The sequence below is a fragment of the Acipenser ruthenus genome, chromosome 17 (assembly GCF_902713425.1).
Source record: "Acipenser ruthenus chromosome 17, fAciRut3.2 maternal haplotype, whole genome shotgun sequence".
Classification (NCBI taxonomy): Eukaryota; Metazoa; Chordata; class Actinopteri; order Acipenseriformes; family Acipenseridae; genus Acipenser; species Acipenser ruthenus.
Window position 1 is genome coordinate 33620804 of NC_081205.1, and position 23794 is coordinate 33644597.

Genomic DNA, 23794 nt, shown 5'->3' on the forward strand with positions numbered 1-23794 from the left:
CTCTTTTTTGTGTTGTAATAATTCTTCTAATCATCATTGTTGTATTTTCTTATCCCCTGTAATTCCTCCTTCAGAGAGATGGTCCTTGTTGAGCCCTGCTCCTGCTCTCGAATTAAGCCTGGAGCTCAGGTGTTACTTTTACACTGATTGCATTATGGACGTTTCAAATACTGTGATGCTTCCTAATCTGTGAATGAAGAGCACTGTCTGTGTGCTTGCAGGGCTGCTAGAAGCACCGTAAAAGGCATTTTAGCAACACAGGATACTGGTTTGAACTGGGATTCCTACAATACCACGTGTCCCGTGGATGTAAATAGAAAAAAAAGTAACAGCTGGTGGGGGGGGGGGGTTTAAGAATGTGCTTCTCAGCTTTTTTATTGTTGTTAGTTTTCCCCAGCACTGAGGTGTGCTTGTGATTGTCTTCCCCTTGCAGAGACCATCACTGCGCTGTTTAAGACTCGGTTCCGCCTGGACTTTCCCTTCGACCTCCAGGAGCTGCCTGCCTTTGCTGTCATTGGGTAGGTATCTGACTGGACTCTGATATGAGATCCACTCACATGCAATGGGCATCTTAAACTGTGCCGTGGCTCATGCAGAACTTGGTGCAGGAGTCTGTGCAAACACATGGTGTTGCTTCTCGGTTCTGGACAGACTGAAAGGGGTTGGAGTAAGTATCCAAGGGGAGGATATTTAGCGATGCGCCGTGCCGTGCCATCCTGACAATTAAGGGTTGCTTCCCATCTGATCGAACCCCAGTAAGATACTTTCCAGTGAGAGCCTGTCTCCATGTCTTGTTTTGCTTCTGTAATCTTATGCAGTTAAAAAGCTGGAAAATGTCAGTTTTGAAATACTCAGATGTTTGCATATCTATCCTGTATAGCTGTGTCCTGGCTACGGTCCCTCACTGCCTCAATCATTAGAAAGCATCTTTCCTAATCTCTTTAAATGCATGGTTTGTTTTGCTGCTTTGTTGAAAGTGTGTCGCGGTTTTTAAAATGAAATGTAGTGAAAGCTGCAATAAAGAACCTGTCAATTATGGTGATGTGAAAAAGGTTGCCAGTGTCCTCTGTGCGTTCATCCTGATTGCCTTGGCACCTGCTTCAGTGCTAAATGGATGCATTACTTCATTTGATCCGCACAAGGCAGGAAGGCATTCTCAAGTTTTTTGATGCTCTGGCTGGCAAACTGTCAATTGATTTTTTTTTTTCTTCTCTTCCTTTTAAATTGGAATAATCTAATTCTGAACAGACCGCAGCAGAGAATAGCATTTGGAATGTGTTTGTAGGTTTGTATTTGGTATGGGGCTGTTCAAAAATAAACAGATTCTCTCATGGTCAGTGTCATTGTGGTGTTTATTTCAGTGCAGTATAACATATGCTTGCTATTTTCACATTTCTCCTCAGCTATGAGGATCACTGCCAGTCTTGTTTTGTTTCCCCTCATGGTAACAAGGACAGGTACTCCAGACCAACACTGACCTATAAAGCGTACAGAGCAGCTTCTTGGATTAAAAAAGGTCATGTGATTGGGGTAGTGGAACAGATTTACTAAGCTTGCATCTCAATAAAAGGCTTACTTTGTATCTGTTTTTTGACCTGTTGCTGAAGTTTGCACCAAAACCAGGCAAAGTCAAATCTGGCTGGTTGCTGAGTGTCCCTAGAGTTACATGTATTGCTCACAGAATATAAAACAGCAAGCATGCACTGACAGCAAGCTCAGAAGTCCTAGCACAGAAGATGCTGGCTGCCGAGTCTCAATTAAAGATGCATGTTCTGTTGAGAAGGGGCTGCCGTCTTCGTTTTCAAAGTAGACGCTTCAGTGAGAGTTTCGCATTTCAAACTGACTGCCCTGCATCTGCCGGGATGAAGCAGACAAGGTCTTTATGAGCAAACTCTTTTTTTCCCTCTCCAGTATCTCTGGCTCACTGATTTACTTGCTTAGTTAATTCAAAGGTACATCTCTTTAAACTCACTCGCTCTTTGTAATTTGAGCTGTTTACTGCTGCATGGCATCTCAGAACCATCACAAGAAATGTTTACAGGCTAGCTCTTGGCGGAGTGGATTTGAGGATCTAAAGGGTCTGTTTCAAAACTGGAAAGATACACCTGAGGAGATGCGTGAGCAGCATTCACAACAGGCCTGTTTCGTTTCTCAAGGTCACACTGAATTGTTTTGCCAAGGTATAATCCTGCTGATTGTACCGCTGCCCTTCTACCAGATGTTTTTCATCCTGATCTCTTCATTATGATCTATAGCCTAGCATTCCCCTTCCATTAGGCTACACCACCTTGTAAATTACTGCAGCACCTCCCACTGGACTGCATGTGCAGTTTTGAAACTACAGTATAGCAAACATGTATTCCCATTGCAAACAGAGCTTTCTTTCAACCTAGCATGCAACCATATATATATTTTTTCCTGTAACATTTACTGCTTTCCAAACTTCACGTTTGAGACTAATACAGTGAATGCAAGCGCATCGCAGGTAAGATTTATGGAATTAGTTTGTTAGCTACATCCTCTCTTAATGAGCTTTACACTCATTTTCCATTAGCTGATAGAAAAAAAAACAGACTGGAGTGCCGCAGGCTACCCTTTCACACTCAGTCATTCAGAGACATGGCAGGGGGTCACACTGCACCATCATAGGAGTCACTGCATTCATCATGATATGAGGAAGCATTCCATCCTTAGTGCCAGAATCTCCCTGCCCGTTACCTGGCAACCACAATCTCAATCGAAATGATTACTCCAGTCTTCAAGTGACTCTGTTTTTACAAAACTAGAACCACACGACTCAAGGGGTCATAGTTTAGAAGTTGTTTTTTTTCCAGTCTTTACTTAACTCCTATTATATGTGTTAGTTTGACAAAACTAGAACCAAACAACCAAGTAATATAAATTCTCTTCATCCCTCTCGGGGTGTTTGTTTCTCATTGTGTGACGTGTAAGTGAATGTTTCTCTTTAAAATAAATCGGAGTTCATTAAAGAATGGGTGAAACGCTTTACCCCAGGTCTCTTAAGCATGCTCAAGTTTTGTGTCATTAACTTGGGAGCTAACTAAAGAGCTGACTAAACGTGTGTCGACTCGAAGGGTGCAGGTTCTTATGCGACGCACTTTGCACTGCTCTGCTGTCGACTCCCACACAACACTGTCACTCCACTTCTCATTTCAATCGGCTCTCATTCTCCGTCAGTCTTTTCCAAAGCTGTTTCTGAGGGCTCGTATTATGCACTTCTGTTCTCATCAAGAGGCTCTTGGATGTAATGCTGTTTCAGGGGCTAGCCGGCTTCACTCCTTTCTCATTATGAAGCCCTGTGTTGTATCAGCATCCATCACGCAGCATTGCCCCGGCCCCTAATCATGTACATGACCCTAAAACCCTCCTTTATTATGTGCTGAGATGCACGGCTGCCTAGGAGAGCTTGAGCGCCGTGGGTGGATTGTTTTCTCATCAGTGTTAAACTCTCGAGTACAAAGGGTTTGTACAGCGTGAGCGTTTTGCATGCTGTATGTTTGAGAACTCCTTGTCATTGTTATAGTCTTCCAATTTTAACTCTGTCTCCCACTCAAGGCTAATTATATACACAATTGCCATAATCACAGCCAACTGCGCCCCCATTATCAGCCCCCGATGCCTCTGACCTGTGACCCCTCTATTGCAGGATTGCCAGTGGGTTCGGAGGAGCTCTCTTCGTTTATCTGAACAGGAAAATCGTTCAGTTCATGAGGAAACAGAAAACCATCAACAAGTTCTTAATGAAGAAGTAAGTCCAGTCGCCATTGTGTTCTATACTAGTGTTCTTTTCTTTCTTTTCAAGTGCCCTTGGTTGAGCTGTGCCATTACATTAGCAGAATTGCATCACACATTCTTGGCACACATTGCACTTTGTTATTTGTTGCTGTTGTTTTTAGTGATGCTGATTTTCCTGTCTCTTAGGCGCCTGCTGTTCCCTGCTCTGGTAACCCTCCTCATCACCACTCTCACCTTCCCCCCAGGGTTCGGACAGTTCATGGCAGGACAGGTACTGTACCCGACCGCTTTCCACAGCGATCAGAGTAGGAGTATATAAAGGAACGAAGGTGTTAACATGAACTGAGAATTTTACACAAAGTGATCATCTGTTTTGAGAAGCAGTGGCACTGAGGCTAATGAAAGGTGTGAGAGAGGATTGGGGAGGGACTGTAACTTTTAAGTTGAAGTGAAAGTTTTACTTTAGGTTGACGATATAATTACATGATCTTTTTTTTTTGGCTTTGTGAATTTATTATCCCTCCAGTTTCCATTAATTATTTCTTTTTGTTTTCTCGTCTCCAAGCTCACTCAAAAGGAGACTCTGGTCACCCTCTTTGATAACCACACCTGGGCCAAGCAGGGCATCTCAGAGGAGTTTGTGCAGCTCACCACCTCGGGGGCGTGGAAGCACCCTCACGCCAATGTCTTCGTCACCCTCGTCGTCTTCATCCTCATGAAGGTTCCTGAGTGTTTATTAACTCTTTCTGTTTCTACTGTGGTGGCGAGCATCGATTTAACCAGGCTTTCAGTGTGGTGCTGTTCATATCATTCAGTGTGGTGCTGTTCATATCATGCAGTGTGGTGCTGTTCATATCATGCAGTGTGGTGCTGTTCATATCATTCAGTGTGGTGCTGTTCATATCATTCAGTGTGGTGCTGTTCATATCATTCAGTGTGGTGCTGTTCATATCATTCAGTGTGGTGCTGTTCATATCATTAAAACAGACCTCAATAAGGTACATGTAGTACATTCTATTGCATAGATACAGTTATTACTATCCTGTGTGAAAGTATGTGGAATCCTGTAGGTGATGTTTGTCATATTGTTTTTAAGTGTGGCTAGTTGTTTAAAGTACTGACGTGTTTGTGTTTGTTTCGGATTTAATGGAGGAAGTTTGCTGGATACTAGGCAGTCATTTAAGTTCTTGTTTCTCCTGTATGCAGATATTATTTTATGTTCTGTGAGAGTGTTTGTGTTTTGGAGTTTATTGGTAAAGTTTTGTTTCATGCGTGCATTGGCTGCTACACTAAATTGTGAGAAGGTAGTGATTTAAGGGAATCATCTTTTTGTCGTTTTGTGGTTTTGGTTTGAGGAAGGTTTTCCTGATTCCTCTAAGGAAGGATCAAGAGTATGCTCTGTGTTGAAGTGCTGTGAATAAAGTCTTAGTGGCTTCTTGAAAACCAATTTGTGTTGTGCAGATTCTATGAACTCTGAGTAATTGTGATTTGATTGGTCCCTTAAATGTTCCTGAGCAATGTTGTGCAGTTAGACAGGCAATTAACAATAAGAATGGATGAAAGCGCCTGTTCACAACAGTTAAAAAGGCAGATTGTGACAGATTAGGAGACCTAATGAGCTTCTTTGCAGCACAGCCACTGCTGTGTGGCACTTGTGAAAGATGGATCTCTGAAGTGTACAAAGATCCTCCCTCACTCCAGAGGAGTAGTTCATCGTGTAGGGCTTTCTATCTATTTATGTGTAGGAATACCTGCCTCTCTGAACTCGCAATGTAAAACCATCTGCTTTGTCAGTCTAGAGACTAGGGTAACAGAACTTGGACTAGAGGCTTCAGTGTTGTCTCAGCTCAGAACTCTTCTGCGCTGTGCTGTCTTGAGTCATTCCCTCGGAGGCTGATTGTCCCTCATGCTGTGGCTCATTCAGGTGCTGTGGAGCCTACCTGTTTGTTTTTCCACAGCCATGTCAATGTCTGCTGCCTCAGATGGGCCGTCTCGATGCACACAAAGCCGCTGTGGGTGGACATGTGGGGATAACGCTGCGTCAGCAGGGATCAGAGGGGATGAAAGGGCAGCAATTAACACACAGATGGAAGAGAAGGCTGGAGTGTGTGGAGCAGACTCACTATCCTACTGTGTTTATTGATTAGCATATAGATAGCATGAGAAAGCAACAGTTTGCAACAATCTGAAACCATCAGATACAATTTAATGGCTTGAACTTAATGGCTTCCTTGTGCTGAATTGTTGAATGGATTGTAGGTCAACCTGCTGGTTCTGTAGTTTTTAAGATAAGGTATCAAGTTTTCTATTATCACTGCTTTCTTTTTTTTCTTTGCAAGCAATTTATCAAAGGTCCTTTGGTGTTCTTGGAAAGCTGTGAGTTTCTATAAAATGAGGAGATTTCCATTCCCTGCTGTTCCTCCTCGGCGTGCCTCTCTGAACTGATCTCACAAGGGCAGTAGATTGTTAAACTGCTGAATTACTACAAAAAAAACAAAAAACAAAAATTGCAAACTAGAATGGTACGCCTCGAAGTGTATTTTCAGAGTACCCATTCCGCTCTGGTAGGTGAGGAGTCTCTGCACAATGCGCAGTGTGAGATGAACTCTCTCTCGCTCCAGTTGACCTGTGATGAATGCATGTACAGTACAGGGACGTGGCTAAGGATCTGGTCGGGGGATCTTGCGCTGTGGGCAGTCAGATTGCTTAGCTGTCAGTCCTGGTGAAGCAGTGCTGGTCTTAGTCTCGGTCGTACTGGGACTCTGTTCCAGGCTGCCGGTCCCAATGAAGCGTCACTCTGTTCAGGCTACACTCTGGAAGACTGGGGGCTGTCAGGGAGATGAGCCACATCCAGAGACCAGCAATTCATTACTATGACAGCGTGTCACTTTAGGTGCCAGTATAGCCAAGCAACGGGATGGTGTCAACATTTATCTGCAGGCATGCCACTAATGTTACACGTGTTATTTTATTAAGAAAACTGTGCCTGTTCCACTCGCCTAGAAAAGAACAACGATTTTGACATAATGTGCATCATGAATCTGGAAGAGAGTGTTAGGACAGGTGGCTGGTGGCTGGTGAATATCTTTCTCCACAGCAGCACACCCAGTGCATGGAAGGGAAAGGGCTGGAGAGGAGCAGCACACCCAGTGCGTGGAAGCTTCTTCTAGAGGAGAGAGGAGTATAGGAGCAAACCGCACTGAGCCAGACCACCAGCCTCGAACTCCACACCTGCCCTCGAGCGATCCAGATTCAAAGAGTACGAGAGACATCCAGTAAAGCATATAGGTTCAGATATGAGAACGTCTGATGAGACCATCCTACGAAAGGGATTAGATTAACAATTGTGATGTACAGGTCAATACTATAGACCAGTCCTGGATTTAAACCATTATGGCTTTGTGTTCTGTCTGGGATTACTGGTTTTGTGGTTAATGTCGGCATTGAAGGAGGTTTCTACTGCTTTGAACATAATTTTTTTCCCTTAGGATTTAATTTAATCTTTTGTTCTTGGTGGTGGAACTTTCTATAAAGATGGACTAGTATCTCTAAAGAAAGGGCAATATTCAAATACAAGTTGTGTTGAAAATTGGCATTTTTTTGCAGTGGAAGCAGTTGGAAGTTAAATGTCAGTTTAGAGTGATTGGTTTCTGTACAGTCCAGGGTTGCTGGGTGTCATCCTGCTTGTTGAGCATCGACTCCGCATTTCTGAACCAAATGTAGAAAAAAAGAAAGAAAGAAGGGGTTGTGTCATTCCTGATCCTAAAATAGCCGTGATCCAGCCAGGACTAATTCACCACCATTATTTTAAATGGCACTTTACTAGATTGCATCCCTGGGTTTTATTAGTTATTGTGAATCACTGTGAATTTTGCTTTGTTTGGGGTTTTATTTAATTTATTTCACTGGCAGCGATCCATGAACAGGTACGAATGTCTGTGACTTTTGGATTTTATTATTTTTACATTTTCCAATTATTTTAATGACAAAGAGCCCAGCCTGGCTTCTGAGGAACAGCAGTCTGGTAATATCGTGGCCTTTTTTGGGGTTGTTTTTACAGCCGCTCACAGTAATTGCTGGCAGTTTCACTGGTAATTAACAAGTTCTTTTCAAACCTTTTTAATAGCTGCAGATGCAGCTTTGCAACGGTTTCCTGTTCTTGTCAGAAGTGCTGGAAGATTTTGGTGAAAGAGGCTGTTAGACAGTCCACTAAGATGACACATTGATTTCATGACAATTGACCGTGTTGAGTGAGTCTCTGGGGTGATCTGCAGTAAGAACACACTAGCCACACTCTGTGTTACTGAAAGGATCCTCTTAAAGACCGCTCTACAGCCAGACTTGCCCCTAGATATCCATCACATTACCAGACCTATTAACCAGGTAGTGAGGGTTCATCTCTCTTCTCTGCCTCCCTCACAGTTCTGGATGTCTGCCCTGGCTACCACCATCCCCGTCCCCTGTGGAGCCTTCATGCCAGTCTTTGTGATAGGTAAGAAGCTTCCTCACTACACTGGCTGTCTGGCGGCTCATCCTGTTTCTGTTGGGTATCTCTGTTTCTCTCCAATGGGAAGATCACTAGATTTAGTTAGAGATCAAGCTCAGAACAGCTCTAGTCTTTATGATTCCAAAGGATCCCAACCCAGCCAAACGACCCAGAATGACAGCTTGTGGCTAGGGGCTGCTGTCGCTGCGTTCTCCTGTCGCGTGTGTCCACATGTGCCTGTCTTGTGTTGTGCTCCAGGGGCTGCGTTCGGCCGGCTGGTTGGGGAGAGCATGGCGGCCTGGTTTCCGGACGGCATTCACGCAGACGGGAACGTTTACCGCATTGTGCCCGGTGGCTACGCCGTGGTGGGTGAGTTTCCTGGCTGTGCCCCCTCTCCTCCCTGCAACCCCCGGGTAGCTGTTAGAAAGAACCTCTGCACTGTATTTATTGTCTAATGAGCCACTAAATAACCTGGGGAGAAGAGTGTATAGATTTTTTTTTTTTTAATAAACACCTAGGATTCACAATGGATATTTAATGTGGGTTTGATGTAAAGTCTGCTAGTTAAGCCTCATGTGTGTTAATTGAATTCACCCAAGAATTATCCAGACAGGTTGAACACCAGCAGTCTCTGACCACCCTGGCTTCATAACCTTGCACCGCAGAGCAGATATTTAGAGAATACATTTCATTTCATTTGATAGTCATCAGAACTGGAGGTTTTAGTGGCTTTGCTGAACTGAGAGAGGTGTTAATAAACAGCAGGAGACTTAGCAAAATAAAAGCGACTTGTTTTCCCTTGTCCCCGTGTCTTTGCAAGATACAAAACAAAATGTATCTAGGAAGTCAGCAATCTATAGAAGAGAAGGATTTGTCCTGTCCTGTTTCTCTCCTGACTCCCTGTCCTGTCCTGCACTGTTTCTCTCCTGACTCCCTGTCCTGTCCGGCATTGTTTCTCCTCTGACTCCCTGTCCTGTCTTGCACTGTTTCTCTCCTGACTCCCTGTCCTGTCCTGCACTGTTTCTCTCCTGACTCCCTGTCCTGTCCTGCACTGTTTCTCTCCTGACTCCCTGTCCTGTCCTGTCCTGCACTGTTTCTCCTCTGACTCCCTGTCCTGTCCTGCACTGTTTCTCTCCTGACTCCCTGTCCTGTCCTGCACTGTTTCTCTCCTGACTCCCTGTCCTGTCCTGCACTGTTTCTCTCCTGACTCCCTGTCCTGTCCTGCACTGTTTCTCTCCTGACTGCCTGTCCTGTCCTGCACTGTTTCTCTCCTGACTCCCTGTCCTGTCCTGCACTGTTTCTCTCCTGACTGCCTGTCCTGTCCTGCACTGTTTCTCTCCTGACTCCCTGTCCTGTCCTGTCCTGCACTGTTTCTCCTCTGACTCCCTGTCCTGTCCTGCACTGTTTCTCTCCTGACTCCCTGTCCTGTCCTGCACTGTTTCTCTCCTGACTCCCTGTCCTGTCCTGCACTGTTTCTCTCCTGACTCCCTGTCCTGTCCTGTGCTGTCTCTCTCCTGACTCCCTGTCCTGTCCTGCACTGTCTCTCTCCTGACTCCCTGTCTTGTGCTGTGTTTAGGAGCGGCAGCGCTGGCTGGAGCAGTGACCCACACCGTGTCAACAGCGGTCATCGTGTTCGAGCTGACCGGCCAGATCTCTCACATCCTCCCTGTGATGATTGCGGTGATCATGGCCAATGCCGTGGCCCAGAGCCTGCAGCCCTCGCTGTACGACAGTATCATCCGCATCAAGAAGCTTCCCTACCTGCCCGAGCTGGGCTGGGGCCACCATGAGTGAGTCTATCTGTCTGACTGCTTGACTTCATATTATCAGATCTGTCAGATTACTGTCAGTGTGTGCTTGTGTAAGAATGTATGTAAATGGACTGGTGTGCTGTCTGCAGTATCTGCCTATATTGTCTATTTTTTCATGAATTGTCCACGCTTCTACAAGCTGGCCCATGTTTTATTACACTTGTCTGACCCTGTAACTGGAATCCAGTGTGCCAGACGCAGTCTTTGAAATACTGCTGCCGTTTACGCAGATGAACAAGTTCAGTTCAATAGCAGAGTTATTGAACAGTTTGAGCAGGATAAACAGAAAACCTGATGGTTCTGTGTGGGTAACACAACAAAACAAAGCAATTTATTCCGAAAGCCATCCATGAAAGCTTCCCTCGTTCTGTTACCCACTCGCAGCACTGTACCTCCCCTTTATATTTCCTTCATGCAGTCATTGTATCCCCTGCAGAAGGTCAAGAAAGCAGCGCAGCATCTCACATTTCCCAATCTTCATGGAGCTGAGGTTGCTGTTTTTGATCTATATTTAGGTCTCCAATTACATCTATTTTGTTTGTGTTTGTATTATGGTCCCAAGAGATTGAAGCTGCCAGTGCAGGATGCAGGTTGTACTGGATCGTGTATTCCTTGTATGTGCATTTCCTCCCTTCTTGTTCCACCCCATGCTAATTCTAGAGGGGTGAGGTCTGCTCGTACTCAGCAGTGAGAGTGAGACAAACTCAATTTGGCACGTTTCTGTTCAGTTCGTTTTAATGAGCATTAAGTAACAGAGGAGACCTCCAGGGGTTAGTTAACTGGTAACGCTTGGACCCACACCATAGCACTCCCAGTCATTGCAACTGTCTGTTCATAAGAGGACTCCGCACAAGCATGCTCTATGGGCAGCAGTGTGGCGTAGTGGTTAGGGCTCTGCACTCTTGACCGGAGGGTTGTGGGTTCAGTCTCTGGTAGGGGACACTGCTGCTGTACTCTTGAGCAAGGTACTTTACCTAGATTGCTCCAGTAAAAACCCAACTGTATAAATGGGCAATTGTATGAAAAAAATAATGTGATATCTTGTAACAATTGTAAGTCGCCCTGGATAAGGGCGTCTGCTAAGAAATAAAAAATAAATAAATAAATATTATAGGGGCCTTACCTGTTAGTTAAGAGATGATTGAGAGATATCTGAAAATGATTTTAAGATATATAATTTAAAGCTCCAGTTAAAGATATCTGGAAATCATTTTCAGATATCCCTGAATGTATTTTAGATATCTTCATGTGATTTACAGGTGTATCTTCAAACATTTTGAGATATCTGGAAAGTGATTTTAAAAATATCTTTAAATATTTAGATATCTCTAAGATGATTTGAGATACCTCTAAATGATCATTTGGCTTGCCATATGCCTCGGCTCAAGGGTTCAGAGCATGCTGGTTAGTACAGAGCCTTTGAGATGATAATTAAACCTGCTTAAGAAACATGAACAGCTGTGTCCAACCCTGCTTAGCTTCTCTGATGTGTCAATACCAGAAGTGTGCATGGCAACAGGCTTTATGCATGCTGTGCGTGAGTGAGTGTGTGTGTGTGTGTGCGTGCGTGTGTGCGTGTGTGCACCCTAGCTCCCATGCTGTGCTGTTGGCAGACTGTCTGTCTGTCTGTCTGTCTGTCTGTCTGTCTGTGTCCAGGCTGTGTGAATGTGCTGCTACAGAACAAAAGATTTCCAGTAATGCTGTGCATTTCTGTTTTTCAACACCGTTCGACACCTGGCCCTCTCTTTCCATGACCACAGGAAAGCAGTTATGTAGTAAGAGATGGAAGTGAATCCTATTAGTTTTGCATGTGTGTCTTACAGCGGATTGTGTAATGTGCCGGCTGCCTGGCTTGTTAATATTCTGTGCATTCTCTCTCAAGCAGACGCATTACTTAATCTTGTTGTGCAAGGCTGAATAGCAAATCCACTATAATAAAAAAAGAACTGTTCCCTTGCAAAGTGGCTGCTGCTGTATTGAGGGAGAGGGAGGTTAGGAGAAAAACAGGATGTCAGAAATGTGCCTTTTTGTTTTTCTTTCTTGTTTTTTGTAATTGTTTTCGGCGTTGTATTTGGTGGCTTTGCCAGAGGATCTGGAATGATAGAGGGGTAGCTCTGGCCTCTATGTCCTGGTGGCAATGCTGGCAGGGCCTGGTCAAACCACATCCTTTACCTGCCAGTGTCGAGCAGCCTCCATCTCCACAGAGCCCCCTGTTCGTTAACTTGGTATCCCTCTAACCCTGCTGGACAATGCCAGCGCAGACTAACACATTTCAAACCCACAGGCCTTTGGGGTTTGGTCAGTGTAGTCACTGAGTTAGAGCTGAGGGACTGGAAGGGCAGTGTGGGCTCATTAGAGCTGAGGGACTGGAAGGGCAGTGTGGGCTGCTTGTTGTTAGAGCTGAGGGACTGGAAGGGCAGTGTGGGCTGCTTGTTGTTAGAGCTGAGGGACTGGAAGGGCAGTGTGGGCTGCTTGTTGTTAGAGCTGAGGGACTGGAAGGGCAGTGTGGGCTCGTGGTTAGAGCTGAGGGACTGGAAGGGCAGTGTGGGCTCGTTAGAGCTGAGGGACTGGAAGGGCAGTGTGGGCTGCTTGTTGTTAGAGCTGAGGGACTGGAAGGGCAGTGTGGGCTCGTTAGAGCTGAGGGACTGGAAGGGCAGTGTGGGCTTGTTAGAGCTGAGGGACTGGAAGGGCAGTGTGGGCTCGTTAGAGCTGAGGGACTGGAAGGGCAGTGTGGGCTGCTTGTTGTTAGAGCTGAGGGACTGGAAGGGCAGTGTGGGCTCGTTGTTAGAGCTGAGGGACTGGAAGGGCAGTGTGGGCTCGTTAGAGCTGAGGGACTGGAAGGGCAGTGTGGGCTTGTTGTTAGAGCTGAGGGACTGGAAGGGCAGTGTGGGCTGCTTGTTGTTAGAGCTGAGGGACTGGAAGGGCAGTGTGGGCTGCTTGTTGTTAGAGCTGAGGGACTGTAAGGGCAGTGTGGGCTGCTTGTTGTTAGAGCTGAGGGACTGGAAGGGCAGTGTGGGCTTGTTGTTAGAGCTGAGGGACTGGAAGGGCAGTGTGGGCTGCTTGTTGTTAGAGCTGAGGGACTGTAAGGGCAGTGTGGGCTGCTTGTTGTTAGAGCTGAGGGACTGGAAGGGCAGTGTGGGCTCGTTAGAGCTGAGGGACTGGAAGGGCAGTGTGGGCTCGTTAGAGCTGAGGGACTGGAAGGGCAGTGTGGGCTGCTTGTTGTTAGAGCTGAGGGACTGGAAGGGCAGTGTGGGCTCGTTAGAGCTGAGGGACTGGAAGGGCAGTGTGGGCTCGTTAGAGCTGAGGGACTGGAAGGGCAGTGTGGGCTTGTTGTTAGAGCTGAGGGATGGTGCGCCACTAGGAGGCAGCGTGAGGATTACTAGTGTCGGACTGGGAGGCAGTGTGGTCTCATAGGTTGAGTGTTTTTTTAGGTTCAGTAAATAGGATATTCAGAACAATAAAACCATTCACCCACACAAAAAGAGATTTTGGAGGAGTTGTTTTTTTCAGTTGGCAGATTTTTAACTTTCAGTCTGCGATAAATGTACGGCACACATCTGCAAGTGAATAGCTGATTCATTTTTTAGTAGGATGGCACTTTAACACAATGAGGACCTCAGCAGGTGGTATTTCTGTACCTGCGGCAGTAATTATTTTATGTATATGGAGCTCTGGTGTTCTGCGTAGGCTCCAGTGTTAAGAGGAGGATGCTCGGAGCTGAGCTGGGAAGTGAAGAGAGGAATATTGAGTATGAAGGATGGAATATTAATGGTGAAACAGACACTCATTATTAAATATAAAATGAAAAAGAGTCATTACAAATATATAATAAACAGACAAAACTCCCATCGGTAAAGCACTGATAGCAGTCATTTAACACGCCACATTTATTAACATCTTAAAGATTCAGAACAGAGAAGGACTCCCCAGAGATGCTGCTGTCGTGAGAGCAGAACTCACTGATGGATCATGTTTTAAACTGTTCTGTGGAGGAAACCAGCCTAACAGTCTAAAAGAGTTTCATCAATATCAAACTGAATTTAATGCATTCAAATAGACTTTTAAAAATTGCATTGTTAAAGAACTCAGGACAGTGTGCAGGGTCAGTATTATTACAGGACTCGGGACAGTGTGCAGGGTCAGTATTATTACAGGACTCGGGACAGTGTGCAGGGTCAGTATTATTACAGGACTCGGGACAGTGTGCAGGGTCAGTATTATTACAGGACTCGGGACAGTGTGCAGGGTCAGTATTATTACAGGACTCGGGACAGTGTGCAGTGTCAGCATTATTACAGGACTCGGGACAGTGTGCAGGATCAGTATTATTACAGGACTTGGGACAATGTGCAGGGTCAGTATTATTACAGGACTCGGGACAGTGTGCAGGATCAGTATTATTACAGGACTCGGGACAGTGTGCAGGGTCAGTATTACAGGACTCGGGACAGTGTGCAGGGCCAGTATTATTACAGGACTCGGGACAGTGTGCAGGGTCAGTATTATTACAGGACTCGGGACAGTGTGCAGGGTCAGTATTATTACAGGACTCGGGACAGTGTGCAGGGTCAGTATTATTACAGGACTCGGGACAGTGTGCAGGGTCAATATTATTACAGGACTCGATTCACTTTCTTATTTTTGTTAAAGTACATGGTGCTAACAAAATATTTCCAGTAAATCTGAGTAAATATTACCTAGAATTTTGTTGGTCTCAGAAAAATGCACACATTGTGGTAAAGGTGAATTTTATTTTTTAATGGTAATTTATTAAAGACGTTTTTAGTCTTTAAAAAAATAGATTTTCCTACAAAGACTCAAATGCCCAGGAGCAACTAGCGTGTGTCAGCGGGAGGTACAGCATGGAAAAGAGAACATGATTTTACTGTTTTATAAATGCTATGAAAACAATCATTCAATCAATCAGTTGATTGATCAGTTCCTATGAGTTCAAACAGGTTGATCGATCCCCTGACGTTATACTGTAGTCAACTGAAAACCATCTCTCTGTCATGTGGAACGCCTCCCTCCCTCCCTCTCCCTCTCCCTCTCCCTCCCTCTCCCTCTGCCTCGCTGTGATCCTGCAGGAAGTACAATATCCGCGTGGAGGACATCATGGTGCGTGAGGTGCACTATGTCACCCTGAACTGCTGCTACCGGGACCTGCACGACGTGCTGCAGATAGGCAACCTCAAGACCCTGGCGCTGGTGGAGTCTGCAGGTGAGAGGGGGGCACTGCCCAAGCCCTGGCCCCACATCACTGCTCAGAGGCAGGGCTCTCTCTGGAGCACGGTCCATGTAGATAGGTAGATACATTAGTAAGCAGAAAGATTAATTTAACTTTCTCCATTCTTAGAGATCAAAGAACAGCGAAAAGATCAATGCATGAAAAACCCCTTACTGCAGATAGTTTAAGTGATGCTCTCAGCTCCACCAACAAGCAAGCTTGCAAGCAAGACGCACGACTCCCATTTGAATTGCAAAGCAGCAAAAACCATCCTGCAGTACTTTCTGTTTTATATTTTGAATCTTAATTGATTTACTTTCTGTCCAAGCCACATTGAGCTTCAAACTATTCCAGGAAAAACCTGTGATGCGATTGGTGCCTCTTTGCCAGAATGTACTGTTCAATCCTAGTAACATGATAAACATCACTCACGTTTTGTTTTGAAATTTGAATTCCTCAAAAAACAAATTTGCAGCATTCAGTGAGGGACCTTTATGCAGTAAAGCACAGTACATGACTATTTACTGTCAGCACCTGTCAGATAACCAGATTTGTGAATTATCAACCCTTTTCAACCCTCTTCGCTACAAATAAATAATGCCTCGATGAGTTTTTGTTTTTGCTACCTTATGTCTGTCGCTTTCCCCCCAGAATCGATGATCCTCCTGGGCTCCATCGAGCGCTCGCAGCTCCAGGCTCTGCTCACCCAGCAGCTGGGGCAGCACAACCGCCTGGCATACCTGCAGGAGAGGGCACAGGCTGCCAAGAAGCGCCTCTCCAACCACAGCCAGGGCCAGGGTGGCAACGAGCCAGGCAGCCAGCGTGCCAGCCAGGAGGTGCGCTTCCAGGTCAGCGCGACCCTTCCCATAACATTGAGGAATCATTATTACACAGGGGATGAGCTGTGGAGATTGAGGGGACTGCATTATGGAGGGCTTGATTGAAGCCTTTCGATCTTAAAAGGATTTGAAAGCCGAGCACAGCACAGAAACCAGGACCAGAGGGTTAAAGTGGAGACAGGCATTAGGGTACAGGGTAGCGTAAGGAACGGGTTGCAGAGCCATGTTGTTGAGGCTGAATTACTGACATATTTTAAGACCCGGGGTTTCCTAGCACAGTACAGTGTGTGGGAGTGAGTACTGGAGAGGGACCCTTCTCAGCACAGTACAGTGTGTGGGAGTGTGTACTGGAGAGGGACCCCTCTCAGCACAATGCAGTGTGCGGGAGTGTGTACTGGAGAGGGACCCCTCTCAGCACAGTACAGTGTGTGGGAGTGTGTACTGGAGAGGGACCCCTCTCAGCACAGTACAGTGTGTGGGAGTGTGTACTGGAGAGGGATCCCTCTCAGCACTGTACAGTGTGTGGGAGTGTGTACTGGAGAGGGATCCCTCTCAGCACTGTACAGTGTGTGGGAGTGTGTACTGGAGAGGGACCCTTCTCAGCACAGTACAGTGTGTGGGAGTGTGTACTGGAGAGGGACCCCTCTCAGCACAGTACAGTGTGTGGGAGTGTGTACTGGAGAGGGACCCCTCTCAGCACAATGCAGTGTGCGGGAGTGTGTACTGGAGAGGGACCCCTCTCAGCACAGTGCAGTGTGTGGGAGTGTGTACTGTATCTCTCTGTATCTCTTTCTCTCTCTCCCCCTCTCTCTGTATCTCTTTCTCTCCCACACACCCTGCTCTGTCTGTTGTGTAACCCCTGATTGCCATGCTGGGCACACTCTGCAGATAGGCTGTGCACTGCATTGCAATCTCACAATGAGGAGGGATGTTGAAAACCCTGCAGAGCTCAGCAACTTCAAGGGAGCTGGAAAAGGAAGGGGAGCAGAGGGAACTCGCCCGGAGCACTTCAGAAAGCAAGGAATGCTTAAAGCCATAATAAAACATTACTATTTGACTGAGTTCATAGCGCAGACAGAACACTAAATACAACATAGCATAATGTTTGCATAATAATTAAATGCCATCGTTTTTCTTATATGTCTCTTTCCTGTCTATCAGGGATTAAAATGATAAGAAGGAGTCTATCAGTGCTCTTCAGTGTCCAGGTATGGCTTATTGATACTGAGATGTGATAAGAAGGAGTCTATCAGTGCTCTTCAGTGTCCAGGTATGGCTTATTGATACTGAGATGTGATAAGAAGGAGTCTATCAGTGCTCTTCAGTGTCCAGGTATGGCTTATTGATACTGAGATGTGATAAGAAGGAGTCTATCAGTGCTCTTCAGTGTCCAGGTATGGCTTATTGATACTGAGATGTGATAAGAAGGAGTCTATCAGTGCTCTTCAGTGTCCAGGTATGGCTTATTGATACTGAGATGTGATAAGAAGGTGTCTATCAGTGCTCTTCAGTGTTCTAGAGGTAGTTCTCTCAAAAATTCTGTTCCCAATGATTCAGCTTTGACAGTGTGGCTTGGAACCCCATTCCATACCCTCCTCAATACCTTCTGTCCTCAGTCTGTCTCCATTTAGTTTCCAGCTGTCCTCCGGTCCTGGTTTCTGTGCTGCGCTCATGTGTTGGGCAGAGAGCTGTGTCAGTGTCCTCATTTCCGTCTTTTCTTTGCTGTGTGTTTTTGTTTCTACGCAGATCTCCACGGATACGTCCACATTCAGCCCCTCGAACGCAGGACTGCAGAAGCCCCTGAAGCCAGCACTGAAACGAGCCTCCTGCCCCACAGTGGAGACCCCCACTGGTAAGCCCCCCCCACCCCCCTCAGTCTGGGCAGTGCTGGGAATAGGGGACATACCTGCTGGATAGGACAGAGTTGGTGCTAAGGTTATGAAAACCAACTGTAGCAATTTCTGTTTAGTGTATCCTGAGCTTAGTGTGACCTAGTGAGAATATCGTGAAAATCTACATTTAGAGGAAGAAGGTATTAATAATGGCTTTTTTTGCACTGGGTCATGGCAGACCCAGGTCATTTGAACATGGCTCCTTGCTAGAAAGCAGTTCAACTGATTAGTCCCCGTGCCCTCTCCTCTCTGAAATTGAATTTCCAGATAGATTTTATGACAAACTGCTAAGCCAGCATGCAGTGGCGGCCTCTCACTTCACACCCATCTGTCCGAAGTTAAGCCTTTTCTTTTCTGCCGTTTGCTCTGCGGATTGTTAATTGATTCTAGAGTTCAGTGACGTTTTATAAAAATGTATTAAAAAAGGCTGTAATTTCAGCGAGGGTCTCAGCTGCTTTGAAGATGTATATAATGAGCCATGCTCAGTTCTATGTATCATTACATCATGTGCTGCAGTGTGTAGCTTACACTAACCCTGGAGTACACGAACCACGTGGAGTGGTCTGGTACATGGCAAAATAAACAAGCTAATTTGTTTTCCTGCTTTCTCTTCTTTCTCTTCCCAGGGCCTGAGGACAACACTGCCATCGCCTTAAAAAACCTGTTCTGTGTCAACCCAGTGAGCGAGCCCGCCAAGGTATGTCTGGCTGGCCCCACAGCCTGCGTGTGTCTTCTGTCAGTCGTTACCTTTTTAGCTTTTCATTTGGTCTGACAGTTGTCAGCTTTCAACAAAAAACAAAAAAGACTGCTGGCAAATCTCCCCTAAGCAGGTTTACAGTACCTGATTGTAAAATAATATCTAAAAAGCTTTTGCACAGACATGTAGAGTGTGGTAAAGAAACATTCAGAGGTGTAATCAGTTTGTTTTTTGTTTTTTTAAATGTGGAGTTGTACCTTTGTAAAGCACCTGAAACGTCTCATACAGCAATGCAGTGTGAGCCCTGCTCTGCGCCTCTTCCCCTGCTGCAGCCCCCCATGCCCCTTCTTTATAGCATGTGTGCATGGGGAGGGATGGAGGCTTTACCTGATGCTAGCCGGTGTCTGTGAGCCTGTGAGTGCAGTGCAGGTGTGCTGTGCAGTGCAGGTGTGCTGTGCAGTGCAGGTGTGCTGTGCAGGTGTGCTGTGCTGTGCAGTGCAGGTGTGCTGTGCAGGTGTGCAGTGTAGGTGTGCTGTGCTGCTCCTGTGTTTAATGCTCTGTCTCCTCCTGTTGTCTTTAACTAAAGAACAATGAGCTGTCAGGTGCCCCTGACAACAGAAAGCCCAAACGAGTGACGATATCTATCGTGGTAAGTGGCACCAACCAACCACCCAACCAACCCAACAAAAAGCCATACATGAAATCAAAGCATCCTCAAAGCAATCATTGAACAATCATTGAATCATACTGCCTCCCTGTGAAACCTGTCCAAACCCTGCTGTACTGTGCTGATTCCTGTCTGCCGCAGCCCAGGCCAGTCCTCTCTGGCTCCCCTGAATCCCTCATCTTATTCAGCTGTGTGTAGTGACAGGATTCAATCCTCAACGCATCACTCATGCACTGGAAAAGTCATGCTGCCAAAATATCTTTTACACAGAACTATCCCCATGAGAACAATACAGTAAATAAGTACCTTACAGAAAAGCAGCTTGGATTTCACTCCAATCTAACATCAAAATGATGCGTTTCTTCCTGAGAACCATTGTTCAGCTATGATTCAGTTGTTGACTGACATGAATATTTACAGCATGACTAGTATTCAAATTTGTATTAGGTCTTATAGACATCCTTTCATCTATGAGTTCAGACCAGCGGCTCCATTGGCTTTCAAAGCCTGTTGAAAAGTGACACAGACTCGACAAAACAGACCCTTAACAAAGTGAGCACCCGGGACAGCAATGGGGCTGCTGGAGTCCAAATACCCTCCTTCAACACTGACCAGTGAAAGGGGAGTCAGCACAGTAGGGCAGCAATCAAAGAACAAGCTTGCCATCAAATCTGCAATCACAGAACTGTTCAGATAAAACGACTCAACTATTAAAATACTACAGCCATACACACCAGCAACTGACCAGGCAGGCAGGGTGAGGAGCTCAAATCTGTGCAAATTACTTTCAATCAATCAATCAATATTTATTTTATATAGCGCCTTTCATAGTGGACCACCATCACAAAGCTCTTTACAAGATAGTAGGTATGCCCCTATTTCTCTATGACTTATTTCCATATAAGACACTTAAACAATTTAAATAGTTTGAGTAGGATTGTCTGTTGCTGATTTAAATTTCAAGTTAATAATAATGTGAATCTTAACAACCTGGCTAGTGTGGGTCTTTCCACTCCAGCAGGGACTGGTTTGTGGTGGGACTAAGGTAGGAGCCACGCTTCCCGATTCCTCCTTCCTGTCTGCTTGCAGTACTTCCTGTTGAGTTGTGGGTGTGTATGTCTGCAGCGAAACCACCTGGGACCCAACAGTGGCCTCTCCCACTCTCCCATTCCCTGAGGCAATCATCTGCACCGACTCATCCTGGCGAGCCTGATTGAGAGTCATCCTGTGCTGGAGATGAGTGAATTCAGAGCGGGGGATGTAATGGGTTTTTGTCAGGCCAAACCTGCTGGAATTCACACATATCCAGGGTCCCATACACTATACACATACCCCTGCAATTGCCTGCTGCAGGTCTCTAATGCAATCCCTGCTGTCCGAGTTATCTGTAGGAGTGTGAGCCTTGTCCTGTATGCATTACAGAACGACAGGTCAGCAACTGCATTGGAACAGTGGAACACTGCGTTCTGGACAGCAAGTACTCATTCATCTGATAGAGCACAGGCGCCCTCGTCACCTGCCTGCTTAATCGCTGTTCTTTACAGACTGTTTCACTTTCATCCTCGCCAGTCCTGCACTGTGAATGTGTGGGAGATCAGATGTGCAGGTTTATTTAGGGATCCCAATGAAAGATTTAAACCTGTCATATACCAAGCTCTTTAATTACACACGTGTTGTTGTAGAGATAATTATTAATTGGCTTCCTATTCTTCAGGCTCTTCTGCAGTTTCTGAATTTTATAACTCCTACTCTTTACTGGCTGGGAAGACAGAACAATCTGCACTGTAAAACAAAACATGCCGTGGATCGCAAAGTCACAGCTGCTGTTCTTGTACAAATCTAGGAGAGGTTCTTGTGCGGAAATGTTTCTTGTAATTGAAGTGGGCTTCAGTGACAAACCCTGAAATTACAGTGGAAGCAGCTGCTATGAAAACATACAGGCTAGAACCCAGCAAGGAGAGGTTTACAGTGTAGTATTCTTTAAATTATCCTCTCTCTCTCTCTCTCTCTCTCTCTCTCTCTCTCTCTCTCTCTCTCTCTCTCTCTCTCTCTCTCTCTCTCTCTCTCTCTCTATCTGTCTCTCTCTCTCTCGTGTGTTCCTGCTTTCTTTTGCAGAAATGCCAGCTCTACAGCTCTGCAGTTCATTAAAAATGTATGTGGCTTACATGCCATGTGCCAGAATTATTTCAGCCTATAGGTAATGGTGTAAGGGGACAGTTCAGTGCTGAATTGAAATGTCACCTTTTTGAAGAGCCAGCCTCGGCTCTGCCATTGTTTACCTGGGACTCAAAGTTGCTATTGTTGGCCGGTTTGACATTTTCTTGATTGCTGGAGTACTGCGAGTGACAGCGGAAGATTGAACTGCAGGGTAATTATGTCAAACCCTATAATCATCACAGCCTTTTACTGCGTTTTCCTTCTTTCAAACCCAATGAAAAAACACCCCCCCTTGCTCAGGCAGCTTTCTCTTCAGAATAGGAATTTCCATCTTGGCCCTGGTTTTAATTAACTGCCTCAATGCTGGTCCATGCTGTATTTCTTTTAAAGGTCTACTGTTACTGAAGGAAGGTGTTTAATTATTTAAACCCACTTTAAACGAAGGGCTTATCGATTTGTCAGATTCCACATACTTCTTTTTATTTATATATATATATATATATATATATATATATATATATATATATATATATATATATATATATATATATATATATATATGCTCTGAGCACACTCTTAAATTCAGGGGAGATGTTTAAGGTGGACGCAGAGATGTTTTGGACTCTTGTAAATGGATTGTTTGTGCACTGGACTTACAATATATCCAGACAACTTTTAAATAATCAAGAAAATCAATTTGAATTTTTAACCAATCAGAGCAGTATTAGTACTCCTTCGATTTATGAAATGCTTAATAATGGATCGAGCGGCTCCAGACCACTTTGGATCCCTGCTAGTAGGCAGTCTGGTTGATTCAGTGCCTTACAATTTTAACAGAAATAACACTTCCATACAAATATGGTTATTACATGTTTTTTTTCCCTTAGGCCATGCATGCAAAATGCTAAAACCGCCCACCGCTAAATCCTAGAGCATACAAAGTATCACTCTCTAAAGCTAAAATATAATTCCTTTACCTTATAGCAATGCGTCAATGTAAATGAGATAGAAATTCAAAATGATTCTTACCTTCCTATATATGGAAGTGTAGTTGTGTAATATAATGTAAAGACAGGAACTGTCTTCAAAGACAGAGGCTTCTGAATACGACCAAACAGCAACCAGCTTTTTCAGAGATCTTCAGAGCATGGACCACGCAACCTGTAGTTAGCAAGTTGAGCGATGCATGACTGGGGTCTTGCCTTGATTTTCATAGAACTTTTTCTCCGCTTCATACGTCACAAGTTTTAATTACATTTAGACATTAATCTGCCTCCTTTCAAGTGAACAAAACATTAAGAAACCCAGGTAACTCCAATTGGTAACTCCTTTTTAAAATGAATTGGTTATGATCTCTTATTCCCACCCTCTCTTCATTTCCAAAACATGTGAGATGAACTTTTGAACATGATGTTATTTTTCTCTGTGCCATGGAGTTCCTTAATACTATATTCAAATTAATGATTTATTCTTACATGATGTAATGGTGTTCTATATATTGTGACATAATTTTTACTTCTATCTTTAAATCTGTATTAATTCTAATTAACATTATTTTATATAAACTTATATTTATATCATGCAGTGCTGACTCTGAGGATCAGCCTTGATTTGGGCTCCCCAGCGCATCAGCATGCACAACTTTTGAATTAATTTTGTTTATTTATTTATTTAAATGTTACCTATTTATTGGAGTCAATTAGTTCATTCTTTTCTATTGAGTCCCGCTGGCATAATCGTGTTCAGTCTATTTATCCATTTACTTGCTTTTATTCTTCTATATGTCGCATTGTCTAATTTTAGCTGTTCTAATACTACAAACCTTACATCATTTATGTCATGTCCTTGACTGGTGAATATATAGATAGATAGAGAGGTGTTTTAAATATGTGCCACCAACTCTGTCTGATTATTATAACCTGGGTCTAAAATATATTTCCATCTTAACATTAAAAGTAGATTAGCTTTATTTTATATATAAATGTGTTTTAACAAAATAAGATTGAATAAAGTCTGTTAGAAGGTTCATGGAAAACTTCTGCAGTTGTAGATCCAGTTATTTTCACTGAAATCCAGGCTCTAAAAATATAGTTAAATGTAATAGTCTCAGTTTGCTTTCCAATTCTTGAACTAAGCCTGACCTCTCTGTTTCTAAAAATCCCCTGTGCAAGCAGGTGTCAGACACCCTGTTTACCTGCCAAGGTTTGAATTAATGTGAAATTCGACTAAAAGCATTTTCCCAATTGAATTACATTCTTACTG

The 23794-nt window shown here is 44.6% G+C and overlaps 1 protein-coding gene across 4 annotated transcripts in view; it reads left to right on the forward strand.

Moving 5' to 3' along the window:
* Positions 1-23794, forward strand: part of LOC117423348 (chloride channel protein 2-like) — a 112795-nt gene that overhangs the window by 75790 nt on the left and 13211 nt on the right. For 2 of the 4 annotated variants that reach the window (XM_058990452.1, XM_034038966.3), the window contains exons 9-20: positions 434-518; positions 3668-3769; positions 3943-4027; positions 4322-4477; positions 8179-8248; positions 8501-8611; positions 9819-10032; positions 15141-15274; positions 15932-16128; positions 17866-17971; positions 18638-18708; positions 19295-19357. In XM_058990452.1, the coding sequence (XP_058846435.1) occupies positions 434-518; positions 3668-3769; positions 3943-4027; positions 4322-4477; positions 8179-8248; positions 8501-8611; positions 9819-10032; positions 15141-15274; positions 15932-16128; positions 17866-17971; positions 18638-18708; positions 19295-19357 (1394 nt within the window). The remainder of the gene's footprint in view (positions 1-433; positions 519-3667; positions 3770-3942; positions 4028-4321; positions 4478-8178; positions 8249-8500; positions 8612-9818; positions 10033-15140; positions 15275-15931; positions 16129-17865; positions 17972-18637; positions 18709-19294; positions 19358-23794) is intronic. The other 2 variants (XM_058990450.1, XM_058990453.1) reach the window with 2 other exon arrangements.